General features: G+C 49.7%; 1 protein-coding gene across 1 annotated transcript in view; it reads left to right on the top strand.

Moving 5' to 3' along the window:
* The first annotated feature begins 507 nt into the window (after nt 1–507).
* The window catches only part of LOC143958254 (dual specificity mitogen-activated protein kinase kinase 5-like), a 92,203-nt gene continuing 77,276 nt past the window's right edge, over nt 508–15,434 (top strand). The window contains exons 1-3 of the mRNA XM_077467772.1: nt 508–728; nt 2,637–2,685; nt 10,755–10,822. Coding sequence (XP_077323898.1) covers nt 594–728; nt 2,637–2,685; nt 10,755–10,822 — 252 coding nt within the window. The 5' untranslated portion in view covers nt 508–593. The remainder of the gene's footprint in view (nt 729–2,636; nt 2,686–10,754; nt 10,823–15,434) is intronic.

Raw genomic sequence — 15,434 nt, 5'->3', positions numbered from 1 at the left:
AGAGTTTGATAGGCGGTGAGGAGGGTGTGTATATATATATATACTTGTTTACACATCTGAAGAGCGATCCACACCATTGGGGTTTGATAGGCGGTGAGGAGGGTTGTGTCACTGCCAGTTTTAACCCCGATAGCCATTTATGTGTTTCATAAAGCCTGACTAGAATTCTCCCAGAGATGGCATCATCCTACAATGCTTCGTTACTAGGGCGATGCTAAGATTCTCCTAGCTTTTGTTATTGCTCACCACATATATATATATATATATATATATATATATATATATATATATATATATATATATTCAATCATATATTAGAACATTTTCTTCACATACAATGAGAGTTTGAAGGTTTTTATTTGTACTGAGACTAAACAAAGTCCAGGCATCAACCCCCCAACGCACTGCCCAGCGCGTCTCTTTTATTTGCCCTACAGTAAAACGGCGCCCTGGCGTTCATATGACGCGGTGCCCTTTCAAATATGGCGGCGCGTCCTTCTGCCCTTTTCTTCCCCGGGCTTCCGGCTCAGAACTCTTTGGTTCCTCCCGTCACTCTCAGTCCCCCGAACAATGTAACCCGGCGCCGGGCCGGGATGCTGTTACTGGGCTCCGAGCTCCCTCAGGACATGGACAGCCAGGCCCTGGTCATCCGGATCCGCATCCCTGACGGCGGCGCCGTGGACTGGACCGTCCAGCCGGCCACACAGCTCCTGTTCCGGGATATCCTGGTGAGGAAGGCCGCAGGGTGACGTAGAGACCTCGTCTGTGACGTCAACCCCCCCACCCCCCCCCTGGATCCTCTGTGTTGTGTTTACTTGAGTCAGGTCAGGTCCGGGGGCTGGGCATGGCCTCCTGGGTGCTGTGCATCCTCTAAACCCTTCCCCTGGACCCTGTGACAGAAAGACCTGGGGGGGGGGGGGGGTCTTCTGTGTTCATGTTAGCTCGTTCTGTACTATTAGTTCCAGGTGATGGTGCCCCAGGCCCTGTGCACCCTCTAAACCTTTCCCATGGACCCTTCATTGTATCTTGTGGCATTACATGGGGGGGGGGGGGGGGGGGGGGAATTCTGTACTCGTATTACCTCCTTCTGTATCTGTATTGGCCCCTTCTATAATCATATCAGCTTCTTCTGTACTCATGTTAGCTCCGTACTTATATTACTTTGTTCTGTACACATATTAGATACTTCTGTACTCCTATTGGCTTCTTTCCTCCTTATATTACTCCGTGCACTCACATTGGTTTGTTCTGTACTCATATTAGCTTCCTCCATACTCCCATTAGCGTTTTCTGTCAACTTGTGTGCTTCTACTAGCTCCTCCTGTGCTCCTATTAGTTTATTAGCTCCTTCTGTACTCCTGTTAGCTCCTCCCGTGCTCCTATTAGCTCCTCCCGTGCTCCTATTAGCTCCTCCCGTGCTCCTATTAGCTCCTCCCATGCTCCTATTAGCTTCCTCCATACTCCCATTAGCTTCTTCTGTCCTTCTATTAAATTGTGTGCTCCTATTAGCTCCTTCCGTACTCCTATTAGCTTATTAGCTCCTTCTGTGCTCCTATTAGCTTATTAGCTCCTTCTGTACGCCTATTAGCTCCTGCCATACTTCTATTAGCTTCTTCCCTCCTTATATTACCTTGTGCACTCACATTGGTTTGTTCTGTACACATATTAGCTTCCTCCATGCTCACATTAGCTTCTTCTGTCCTTCTGTTAACTTGTGTGCTCCTGTTAGCTCCTTCCGTACTCCTATTAGCTTATTAGCTCCTTCCGTACTCCTGTTAGCTCCTTCCGTGCTCCTATTAGCTTATTAGCTCCTTCTGTACTCATATTAGCTTCCTCCATACTCCTATTAGCTCCTTCTGTACTCCTATTAGCTCCTTCCGTACTCCTATTAGCTCCTTCCGTACTCCTATTAGCTCCTTCCGTACTCCTATTAGCTCCTTCCGTACTCCTATTAGCTCCTTCTGTACTCATATTAGCTCCCACCGTACTTCTATTAGCTTCTTCCCTCCTTATATTACCTTGTGCACTCACATTGGTTTGTTCTGTACACATATTAGCTTCCTCCATACTCCCATTAGCTTCTTCCGTCCTTCTATTATCTTCCGTGCTCCTATTAGCGCTGTTGGTACTTGTATTGGGTTGTGTACTCATATTAGCTTCTTCTGTACTTGCCGAGTCTCACAAAAGTAAAAATATTATATTTTTTTGGATATATTTTACAGCAGAAAGTAAAAATATAATTTTTTGTTTTTTAAATTATTGCTCTTTTTTTTTTTTGTTTATAGCGCAAACAATATAAAACCGCAGAGGTGATCAAATGCCACCAAAATAAATCTCTATTTGTGGGCGCAGCGTCGTATGACCGCGCAATTGTCAGTGAAAGTAACGCAGTTCTGTATTGCAAAAAATGATCTGGGGGGGGGGGGGTAAAACCTTCCGGGGCTGAAGGGGTTAAGAGGTGACTTGCAGGGACTCTCCCATTTTTTATTTTTTTTGGAATGTATTTGAATAAAATCGATGTAGACGTTCTTCACACGGTGAGGTATTTGGGGATTTTTCCAGGATTAACAAAATGAATGTTTTTTCGGCAACAAAAGTAAAACATCGCAGTCATTTTCTTGTGTTTTCTTTTCTAGGATGTGATTGGCCAGGTCCTCCCCGACGCGACGACGACGGCGTTTGAATGTGAGAAGCTTGTTTGTGTTTCATCTTTTTTTTTCTTTGCAGTCTCTCCCATGCGTCACACTAGTAGGACGGATCTTATTTTTTTTTTTTTAAATAATTATAGCAGTTTGGATTATGGCTTTCCACCAATGTTTAGGCCCCGCCCCCCCGGTCACACTTGTGCGACTTGTCATGAGATTGTGGACCCCAAAGTCGCACCTCATATTTTCCAACGAGGACTCTTCGTATCTGTGTGACTTATAGAGGAGCTCCAGTCTGGGGGGGGGGGGGGGGGGAGTAGAAGGGTGCGAGCAAGTGGAGATTCCCCTCTTGGGTGGCGTTAAATTAGTTTCCTGCACTGCTTTGGTCTGACTTTCTTGCGACTTGAGGGCCTTAGACTTCAATGTAAACCCTCAAAAGTCTAGCTACATGATATACGTGCACTTGTGACCCTCCCCCATACCAGACCCTCCCCCATACCAGACCCTCGTCCCTACCAGACCCTTATCCAGGCCCTCGCCCCTACCAGACCCTTATCCAGGCCCTCGCCCCTACCAGACCCTTATCCAGGCCCTCGCCCCTACCAGACCCTTATCCAGGCCCTCGCCCCCTACCAGACCCTTATCCAGGCCCTCGCCCCTACCAGGACCCTTACCCAGACCTCGCCCCTACCAGACCCTCGCCCCTACCAGACCCTCGCCCCTACCAGACCCTTATCCAGACCCTCGCACCCACCAGACCCTCGCCCCCACCAGACCCTCGCCCCTACCAGACCCTTATCCAGACCCTCGCCCCTACCAGACCCTTATCCAGACCCTCGCCCCCACCAGACCCTCGCCCCCACCAGACCCTCGCTCCTACCAGACCCTTATCCAGACCCTCACCCCTACCAGACCCTCGCCTGTACCAGACCCTTATCCAGCCCCTCGTCCCTACCAGACCCTCGTCCCTACCAGCCCCTACCAGACCCTCGCCCCTACCAGACCTTCGTCCATACCAGACCCGTATGTGAGCATGCAGCTCAGCAGGTCAGGAAAAGGGGGGGAGGGACAAGTGAGCACCACACCACCTGAGCCATACCAGGCCACATGCCCTCAACATGGAGGGGGGTGCTGATGGGGACAAGGGCCTCTTCCCCTACCAGACCCTCGCCCCCACCAGACCCTCGCCCCCACCAGACCCTCGCCCCCACCAGACCCTCGCCCCTACCAGACCCTTATCCAGACCCTCGCCCCTACCAGACCCTCGCCCCTACCAGACCCTTGCCTGTACCAGACCCTTATCCAGACCCTCGTCCCTACCAGACCCTCGTCCCTACCAGCCCCTCGCCCCTACCAGACCTTCGTCCATACCAGACCCGTATGCGAGCATGCAGCTCAGCAGGTCAGGAAAAGGGGGGGAGGGACAAGTGAGCACCACACCACCTGAGCCATACCAGGCCACATGCCCTCAACATGGAGGGGGGTGCTGATGGGGACAAGGGCCTCTTCCCCTACCAGACCCTCGCCCCCACCAGACCCTCGCCCCTACCAGACCCTTATCCAGACCCTCGCCCCTACCAGACCCTCGCCCCTACCAGACCCTCGCCCCTACCAGACCCTCGCCCCTACCAGACCCTCGCCCCTACCAGACCCTCGCCTGTACCAGACCCTTATCCAGACCCTTGTCCCTACCAGACCCTCGTCCCTACCAGCCCCTCGCCCCTACCAGACCTTCGTCCATACCAGACCCGTATGCGAGCATGCAGCTCAGCAGGTCAGGAAAAGGGGGGGAGGGACAAGTGAGCACCACACCACCTGAGCCATACCAGGCCACATGCCCTCAACATGGAGGGGGGTGTTGATGGGGACAAGGGCCTCTTCCCCACAGCCTTGGCTGATGGTTGTGGGGGATCTGTGAGCGGGGGGGCTTATCAGAAACTGCAGAACAGCTGTATTTATACTGAGATGAAATTACACACAGGTGGACTCTATTTACTAATCAGGTGACTTCTGAAGGCGATTGGTTCCACTAGATGTTAGGGGTATCGGAATAAAGGGGGGCTGAATTCAAAAGCCCCCCCACCCCCCACACTTTTCACATATTTTTTTTGTTTGTAAAGAAATTATGAAAATCATTTATCATTTCCTTCCACTTCAAAATGATGTGCCACTTTGTGTTGGTCTATCACATAAAATCCCAATAAAATACATTTACGTTTTTAGGTTGTAACATGACAAAATGTGGGGAATTTCAACATCACTTCAGTTGATTGGACAGGATTTGGAAAGCCACACACCTGTCTATAGAAGGTCCCACAGGTAACAGTGCATGTCAGAGCACAAACCAAGCCATGAAGTCCAAGAAATTGTCTGTAGACCTCCGAGACAGGATTGTATGGAGGCACAGATCGGGGGAAGGGTACAGAAACATTTCTACAGCATTGAAGGTTCCAATGAGCACAGTGGCTTCCATCATCTGTAAATGTAAGAAGTTTGGAATCACCAGGACTCTTCCTAGAGCGGGCCGAACGGCTAAACTGAACGATCGGGGGAGAAGGGCCTTAGTCAGTGAGGTGACCAAGAACCGATGGTCACTCTGGCAGAGCTCCAGCATTTCTCTGTGGAGAGAGGAGAACCTTCCAGAAGAACAACCATCTCTGCAGCCCTCCACCAATCAGGCCTGTATGGTAGAGTGGCCAGATGAATGCAGCAATGTACAGAGACATCCTTGATGAAAACCTGCTCCAGAGCGCTCTGGACCTCAGACTGGGGTGAAGGTTCATCTTCCAACAGGACAATGACCCTAATCACACAGCCAAGATAACAAAGGAGTGGCTACGGGACGACTCTGAGAATGTCCTTGAGTGGTCCAGCCAGAGCCCAGACTTGAACCCGATTGAACATCTCCGGAGAGATCTGAAAATGTCCGTGCACCGACACTCCCCATCCAACCTGATGGAGCTTGAGAGGTTCTGCAAAGAAGAATGGGAGAAACTGCCCAAAAATAGGAGTGCCGAGCTTGTAGCATCATATTCATCATACTCAACAAGACCTGAGGCTGTAATTGGTGCCAAAGGAGCTTCACCAATGTATTGAGCAAAGGCTGTGATACTTGTGTACGTGGGAGGAGTCGGTGATACTTGTGTACGTGGGAGGAGTCGGTGATACTTGTGTACGTGGGAGGAGTCGGTGATACTTGTGTACGTGGGAGGAGTCGGTGATACTTGTGTACGTGGGAGGAGTGGGTGATACTTGTGTACGTGGGAGGAGTCGGTGATACTTGTGTACGTGGGAGGAGTCGGTGATACTTGTGTACGTGGGAGGAGTCGGTGATACTTGTGTACGTGGGAGGAGTCGGTGATACTTGTGTACGTGGGAGGAGTCGGTGATACTTGTGTACGTGGGAGGAGTCGGTGATACTTGTGTACGTGGGAGGAGCCGGTGATACTTGTGTACGTGGGAGGAGCCGGTGATACTTGTGTACGTGGGAGGAGCCGGTGATACTTGTGTACGTGGGAGGAGCCGGTGATACTTGTGTACGTGGGAGGAGCCGGTGATACTTATGTACATGGGATTTTTTTTTCATTTTTTTATTTTTATTAAATTTGCAAAGATTTCAAACAAACTTCTCTCACGTTGTCATTATCGGGGATTGTAGAATTTTAAGGAAAATAATGAATTCAATCCATTTTGGAATAAGGCTGTAACATAACAAAATGTGGAAAAGGTGAAGCGCTGTGAATACTTTCCGGATACACTGTATAATCCTATAAGCAGCCCCAGCTACTCTACTGACAAGGGTAGTATGTTTGTATCATGAACTGCTATAGTGAAATCAGCGACTTTACTGCTGGAAATCGCAGAGCTTCTACTTTATTTTAGATGGATGAGCCTACATCGGAAGAAAAGGTTTCATGATGAAGGATTCGGAGGATGACCTTATGACCCCCACATTGATAAATAAAGATAATGACCTCCCACGTTCCAGCGTCTTTCATTAATCTTCTCTTGTGTGATTCCTCTGTGAGGTGACCAATGGAATCGCCGACACATAATATATCTTGGGGCAGATTATGTGTGACAGTCTTGTTGTGTCTATAGGGAGACCAGTTGCCACAGGACCCGTCTTGAGCGGTTCATTTGATTGCGCAGATTCGAAAAATCCGATCTGATCACTATAGTTCTCTGTGGGGTGAACCGTGTTGGTTACTTCGGCTGGTTTCACTCATCACCTTCCACCTGCTCTCTTCATAGCAATGAACAGTGGCGGCCCATCCATAGGGGGCACATGGGCGCCACCCCACTATCTGTGCGTCCGACCCCCTAATCTATATGCAGTGAGGGGGGCGGGTGTATTTGATTGTATAGAGCCTGAGGCCCTAATACAGGGGTCTCAAACTGGCGGCCCTCCAGCTGTTGAGGAAATACAAGTCCCGCCATGCCTCTGCCTGAGGGAGTCATGCTTGTAACTGTCAGCCTTGCAATGCCTCATGGGACTTGATTCGCAACAGCTGGAGGGCCACCAGTTTTAGACCCCTGCCCTAATAGGCTTAAAAAAAATGGTGGGCTCGGGGCGCAGAGCACTGCACTCCGAGCTCACCCAGCTGTGTGACAATAGCGAATGAATAATGACTATTGTCACACTGATTCTCCTCCCGGCCAATCAGATAGTGGGTCATTAGACCTGTCTCCTGATTTGGCCAAAAGGAGAAGCAATTCTATTGGGCTACGACAAGAAGGGATGAGAGGTGGATGCCACCGGAGGAGATGCAGGGGACGAAGCAGTCGCCCGGAGGGATGCGCTGCCCGCGGGTAATTGCAGGGCTCATTGATTGACCGCCCGGGGTGTGGGTTTGGACATGATTGACCCACCGGGAGGGGGGGGCAGCGTGTGGATGATGTATGCAGCAGGCCTAACTGACCCCCTTGTGCCCCCCCCCCCGGTGGGTCAATATAATTTCAAATTTTAAGCCAAATGACCGGGCCACAGCTCATTGGCTGGCACTGACTACTTCCTTATAGATGTGGCTGGACAGGAGTGCAGAACTAAGCCGAGCCCTTCCTTCATCAGGACATGTAGGATGAGGTTCTTCATCGGGACACGCAGGATGAGGTTCTTCATCGGGACACGCAGGATGAGGTTCTTCATCGGGACACGCAGGATGAGGTTCTTCATCGGGACACGCAGGATGAGGTTCTTCATCGGGACACGCAGGATGAGGTTCTTCATCGGGACACGCAGGATGAGGTTCTTCATCGGGACACGCAGGATGAGATTCTTCATCGGGACACGCGGAATGAGGTTCTTCATCGGGACACACGGGATGAGGTTCTTCATCGGGACACACGGGATGAGGTTCTTCATCGGGACACGCAGGATGAGGTTCTTCATCGGGACACGCAGGATGAGATTCTTCATCGGGACACGTGGAATGAGGTTCTTCATCGGGACACGCGGGATGAGGTTCTTCATCGGGACACGCGGGATGAGGTTCTTCATCGGGACACGCGGGATGAGGTTCTTCATCGGGACACGCGGGATGAGGTTCTTCATCGGGACACGCGGGATGAGGTTCTTCATCGGGACACGCGGGATGAGGTTCTTCATCGGGACACGCGGGATGAGGTTCTTCATCGGGACACGCGGGATGAGGTTCTTCATCGGGACACGCGGGATGAGGTTCTTCATCGGGACACGCGGGATGAGGTTCTTCATCGGGACACGCGGGATGAGGTTCTTCATCGGGACACGCGGGATGAGGTTCTTCATCGGGACACGCGGGATGAGGTTCTTCATCGGGACACGCGGGATGAGGTTCTTCATCGGGACACGCGGGATGAGGTTCTTCATCGGGACACGCGGGATGAGGTTCTTCATCGGGGCACGCGGGATGAGGTTCTTCATCGGGGCACGCGGGATGAGGTTCTTCATCGGGGCACGCGGGATGAGGTTCTTCATCGGGGCACGCGGGATGAGGTTCTTCATCGGGGCACGCGGGATGAGGTTCTTCATCGGGGCACGCGGGATGAGGTTCTTCATCGGGGCACGCGGGATGAGGTTCTTCATCGGGGCACGCGGGATGAGGTTCTTCATCGGGGCACGCGGGATGAGGTTCTTCATCGGGGCACGCGGGATGAGGTTCTTCATCGGGGCACGCGGGATGAGGTTCTTCATCGGGGCACGCGGGATGAGGTTCTTCATCGGGGCACGCGGGATGAGGTTCTTCTTCGGGGCACGCGGGATGAGGTTCTTCATCGGGGCACGCGGGATGAGGTTCTTCATCGGGGCACGCGGGATGAGGTTCTTCATCGGGGCACGCGGGATGAGGTTCTTCATCGGGGGCACGCGGGATGAGGTTCTTCATCGGGGCACGCGGGATGAGGTTCTTCATCGGGGCACGCGGGATGAGGTGCTTCATCGGGGCACGCGGGATGAGGTGCTTCATCGGGGCACGCGGGATGAGGTGCTTCATCGGGGCACGCGGGATGAGGTGCTTCATCGGGGCACGCGGGATGAGGTGCTTCATCGGGGCACGCGGGATGAGGTGCTTCATCGGGGCACGCGGGATGAGGTTCTTCATCGGGGCACGCGGGATGAGGTCCTTCATCTGGGCACGCGGGATGAGGTCCTTCATCTGGGGGACACAACAATGCAAACCTTAGAGGATTTCTAATGCAAAAACTAAGCAAAATTTTAAGGTTTTGGTTTTATATAATTTAAAAATAATTGTGATTTGCTCTAAAACCATACATGCTTTGGTTGCTGTTGAATGTATCTTCCTGAGGTTCAGCTTTACATAACATTGTGACCGGGGCTGTGTATTGGTCATGAGGAACTGACCCATTTAACCAAGTCTAAGTAAACGAGATATGATGGCCTATCAGTTACCCAGCTTAATTCCCTTAATACATGGTAAGGCATGCCATCTGGGTCAGACGTTTTATCTAAATTTTACTTAGTTGTAACTTTACCTGTCCTGATGTTAGACAAGTAATATTGATTGGGGAGCCTTGGTTACATCTCCCACCATGTTATCCTTCACCAGCACCTTCTATAAATAAAAATACAAATATACATTTAAAGTGGACGTTTAGGTATGGCAAGGTTTACAAAGTTACAGGTCAACCAGTAATGGTCAGACATGATACAAGAGATGGTCAGAGACTGCAGGCCTGATGCAAGGGATGGTCAGAGACTGCGGACCTGATGCAAGGGATGGTCAGAGACTGCGGACCTGATGCAAGGGATGGTCAGAGACTGCGGACCTGATGCAAGGGATGGTCAGAGACTGCGGACCTGATGCAAGGGATGGTCAGAGACTGCGGACCTGATGCAAGGGATGGTCAGAGACTGCGGACCTGATGCAAGGGATGGTCAGAGACTGCGGACCTGATGCAAGGGATGGTCAGAGACTGCGGACCTGATGCAAGGGATGGTCAGACTGCGGACCTGATGCAAGGGATGGTCAGAGACTGCGGACCTGATGCAAGGGATGGTCAGAGACTGCGGACCTGATGCAAGGGATGGTCAGAGACTGCGGACCTGATGCAAGGGATGGTCAGACTGCGGACCTGATGCAAGGGATGGTCAGAGACTGGGGACCTGATGCAAGGGATGGTCAGAGACTTGGGACCTGATGCAAGGGATGGTCAGAGACTGCAGACATGCTGCAGGAGGTTGTGAACATGCTTATAGGAGTTGTTTAAGACTGGTCCCTATTGAATGAAGACATATTACACAAGACTGCTATAACAGAGCAAAAGGTAAAAAAAACGACAGTAATTGGTATCTGCAGGGACCCTGAGGGCCGCACAAAGTGTCAAAGGGCCGAGCCACAGGTTGGGCACCGGGGTATACGCCATACTTTGGGATACCCGGAAAACCTGGACATTACTGTTGTAGGCACCGCTATTCTAGTGATCGCAGTTTGCTGGAGAGGAGGGGGCACTTCTCGGGTATTCTTGTTGTTGGGCTTTAAAATGTTAGTTCACTTTTTCAGAAAAAAGGAAAAGGTTGAACCTACACCATACAACCTACACCATACACTCGGTGATGTTTTGTATGTATAAGGTGAGATAATAATTGGACCATTTTATTACTTACTGTAGATGAGGATGAGGACGGGGATCGGATCACGGTGAGAAGTGATGAAGAGATGAAGGCTATGCTGTCCTATGTAAGTAATCTCTGCATGGTAAAAGCTGTTCTATAAATGACAGGATTTGCTCTATCCAGGGGGGATACACTTTTTATTTTTATTTTTTTTTTTTTATTCCCACCCCACCTAAACATCCTCCTAGCCATCCTCCTAGCCCTTTTTTCCCCCTTGGCTTGTAAAGCCAGATATACTCACCCGAGTCCATATAAAAAATCCGGGCACCCTGGTAAATCGGCAAATATGGATATAGTTTTTATTACAAAACGGTGAGATACAGCTAAGTAGCAAGCCAATCCTTTCAGACGATAGGCAGGCATAATGGACGAAACGCGCTGGCCTTCCACTCTCTCATCGACATTGAATGTTTTCTTTTGGTGGTATTTTAATCACTGTCTTTGTTTTCTGTTATACACTTTTATAAATAAGTAATTGTTCTCCTTCACTGATGTGTGCCAATGAGGCTGCACTGACAGGCACTGATGAGGGGACACTGGGCACTGATAGGTGACACTGATAGGCGACACTTGTGGGCACAGATGAGGTGGTACTGATAGGCACTGATGGGTGGCACTGAGGCGGCACTGATGGGCGGTACTTGTGGGCACTGATAGGTGGCACTGATAGGTGGCACTGATAGGTGGCACTGATGGGCGTCACTTGTGGGCACTGATGGACGCTGATGAGGCAGCACTGATGGACACTGAATGAATGATTTATATAATGCTGCAAATGCAAACTGAATCTCCTCAAGGCGTTGGTCTGTCCTGTGTTGTTCTGCTTCTTAGAAGTGGTGGGTCTTGAGTTTTTTTCTGAAGGCCTGATGGTTTTCTTCCATGCGGATGTTCGTGGGTAGAGCGTTCCATAGCCGTGGTTCTTGGACTGCGAATCTTCGTTCTCCCTTAGATTTGTAGCGGGACTTGGGGATGAGGAGCCGGTTTTGGTTAGTTGATCGGAGGTTGGGATTGGGTATGTAGTGTTTTATTTTCTCACATAGGTATTGAGGAGCGTTTCCTTGTGTACATTTTGTGGGTGAGGCAGAGGGTCTTGAATGTGATCCTATTCTTTACCGTTAGCCAATGGAGGGTCCTTAGGGATGGGGAGATGGATTCCCAGGGTTTCTTTCCCGTGAATAGTGACACTGAGAGGCGGCACTTGTGGGCACTGAGAGGCGGCACTTGTGGGCACTGAGAGGCGGCACTGATGGACATTGATGAGGCGGGACTGATGGGCAGCACTTGTGGGCACTTATGGACACTGAGGTGGCACTGATGGACACTGATAGGTGGCAAGTGTGGGCACTGATAGGTGGCACTGATAAGCAGCATATATGGACACTGATAGGCGGCACTGGTGGGCGGCACTTGTGGGTACTGGTAGGTGACACTGATGGGGCGGCACTTGTTACAAAGTTACATAGTTAGTAAAGTTGACTAAAGACACCAGTCCATCCAGTTCAACCTGAGTGAGTGTCTACAATTGTCCCTATCCCTGTACATTGCACACTCACATCAGTCCCTACCCTCAAGGAGCCCACAATCCAAGGTCCCCATTCATATACTAGGGCCAATTCTGGACAGAAGCCAATTAACCTACCTGCATGTCTTTGGAGTGTGGGAGCAAACCAGAGTATCCGGAGGAAACCCACGCAGGTACAGGGAGAATATGCAAACTCCAGGCAGGTAGTGTCGTGGTTGTGATTCAAACCAGCGACCCTTCTTATTGCAAGGTGAGAGTGCTAACCACTACACCACTGTGCCGCCCTCTTGTGGGCACTGATGAGGAAACACTGATGCGGCGGCACTGATGGGCACTCATAGATTACACTGATAGGCAGCACTAATGAGAAGGCTCTGATGGGCACTGACTGGCATCACTGATGGGCACTGAAAGACAGGACTGACAGGGCTGCACTGATAAGAGCACTGATTGTCAGTGCAGATGTCCCCACTGAGAAATGCCGCTGATCGGCTCCCCTCTCCTCACGTTCTGTCAGCGCGAGGAGAGGAATGCCGATAACCGTCATTTCCTACATACACTGTGATTAGACACAGCTGACCACATGGTAAAGAGCCTATGTCATGTTTACCGTGATCAGTGATGTGGCGTCAGAGGGACACAGTGTACCACCGATCGCTGCGCTCCCTCAGGGGGCGTGCACAAGCAGCTTGTTCTGAAGGACGGCGTCCAGTAAGAACGGTAAAGCCACCGCCCTGCCGTCATTCATCTATAAGCCGGACGGGAAGGTGTTAAGCTTCGATCACGTGATGCCGCAAACCACCATGTGTTTTCATCTGTTTGCTTCCAGCTTGGGTCCTCCTACAGGTGTCCACGTCGGTTCCTATAGACTGAAGTCCCTAAGAAAACCACCCATTATAATCATGGCGGCTCATTTAGGACACACCAGCAGCCTGGATAGCAAGGCTGTAAAAGGTGGAGACGTTGCACGCTTGCGGTTTCCCGGTCTTTCCTAGAATATAATGTGCTCTTCCCATGTACCTGAATGTAGTCCTGTACATCTCTATTCATTTGTCATTGCCGGATCCCGAAGATACAAATGGTCTCTTATGACTTTAAGGGTTGAGGTCTCGCTTGATGTTTTTAGTGTGAACAGTACATTAGGAATAATCTCTCTTAATGACTTGTGCATTAGGTATTGTGTCGGATAAATGAACTATCAATTTCTTAGCTTTTTTTTTATTCAGTACTTAAAGTTACGGCTCATTGGTAATTAACCCCCTCCAGGCTGTCAGCTACGTCTCTTCCTCATTCTGAAGGGATTGCACATTCCCTACCGGTCTGTAACCAACTGGAATCTATTAGTGATATTCATGTGGGCCTACATAATACGGGAAGCAGGGGTGTGTGTGTGTGTGTGTGTGTGTGTGTGTTTTTATACACACACATCGTAACATCATCTTTCACATTAAAACAAAAAAAAAATTGGGCTAACTTTTACTGTTTTGTTTTTTTATTCATTGAAGTGTATTTTTTCCCCAAAAAATTGCATTTGAAAGACCGCTGGACAAATGCAGTGTAACATAAAATATTGCAGCAATTTGACATTTTATTCCCTAGGGTCTCTGCTAAAATATATATATAATGTTTGGGGGTTCCAAGTAATTTTCTAGCAAAAAATATTGATTTTAACTTAACAAACAAGTGTCCAGAAAAAGATTTAGACTTCAAGTGGTTAAACTTCCCGCATTTAGGCTCGGTTCACACAGGGGCGACTTGTCCAGGCGACTTCGCCGCCTGACAAGTCGCCCCCATTCTGTACTACGGAACCGTTCTAATAGGAGCGACTCGAGTCGCTCCGACTTAGAAAAAAGGTTCCTGTACTACTTTTGCGGCGACTTCGGGCGACTTGCATTGACTTCTATACAGAAGTCGTTTTGCAAGTTGCCGCTGAGGTCGCGGCAGGTCGCGGCGCTGCAAGTCGTGCCGCGTCCTGTGTGAACCGAGCCTTACACCTTGTTAAAAACTTGGCAGACTGCCTGGATTTTTTTTTCTTTACACACAGAAGTTTATCCCTTTGATCTAAGAAGGAAGAGTTAGTTACAATGTTTCATTTTAAAAACTTGGCTGACTGCCTGCATGTTTTCATTTGACAGCTGAGTGAGCAGATATGTCACAGGCACTGGATGTCCAGAATGTCATCAAATCTCCTGTCCTTTTTAAGGCCTTTTTTAATTTTGGAAACCAAGCCAAAATCTGCAGGATGATAAAGTCAGAGGATTAAAGTAGTTGTTCAAGTTTCAGAATTGATTCCTGTTACCTGTTTTGTTGGTGAAAATCCCCATGCATGGGCAGCTAATTCTGTTGAACTTTAACCACTTGAAGACCAGGCCTTTTTCTGACACTGCTCACACATATATGTAAAAATCAGAACCCTCAATCATATCATATTTTTAAAGCAGAGGCCGCTGAGAATATCTAAATGGTGGGTCTTGCAATTTTTTTTTTTTTATGTCAAACGGTATTTGCGCAGCAGTTTTTTTTAAACGCACTTGTATTGAGTTTTTGTGCATTAAAATTAAATTTAATACCCAATTGTATAAGGCCCCTTTCACACTGGGGCGGTGCGGGCATCGGCGTTAAAGCACCGCTATTTTTAGCTGCGCTTTACCATCGTTTTAGCGGCAGTATGCGGCCGCTAGCGGGGTGCTTTTAACACAAAAAGGCTTAAAACCGCCCGCAAAGCGCAGTAAAGCTGTGCTGCCCCATTGATTTCAATGGGTAGGAGTGGTGAATACACCGCTCCTTCACCGCTCCAAAGATGCGGCTAGCAGGACTTTTTTTTCACTGTCCTGCTAGAGCACCGCTCCAGTGTGAAAGCCCTCTGAGAAAGGGGCCGGTTTTTTCAGGCGCTATTTTGATCGCTGTAGCGCCTGAAAAACGCCCCAGTGTGAAAGGGGCCTAAAAGATATTACGTTGAGTAAATGGGTACCAAACTTGTTAACTGCTTAAATCGAAGGTCTGTCCACTGCTGCAAAAATTAAAAGCCAGCAGCTAGCTGCACATACTGTACACATACTGCAGCTGCTGACTTTTAATAATCGGCCACTTACCTGTCCCGGAGTCCGGCGATGTCAGCAGTGCAGCTGATGTTTCCATCAGCTGTCGGGTGCTA

This window comes from Lithobates pipiens, unplaced genomic scaffold (assembly GCF_037356315.1).
Source record: "Lithobates pipiens isolate NorthernLeopardFrog02 unplaced genomic scaffold, aLitPip1_a1.2 Scaffold_6, whole genome shotgun sequence".
NCBI classification, from domain to species: Eukaryota; Metazoa; Chordata; class Amphibia; order Anura; family Ranidae; genus Lithobates; species Lithobates pipiens.
This window is presented reverse-complemented; position numbering and strand designations above follow the sequence as displayed.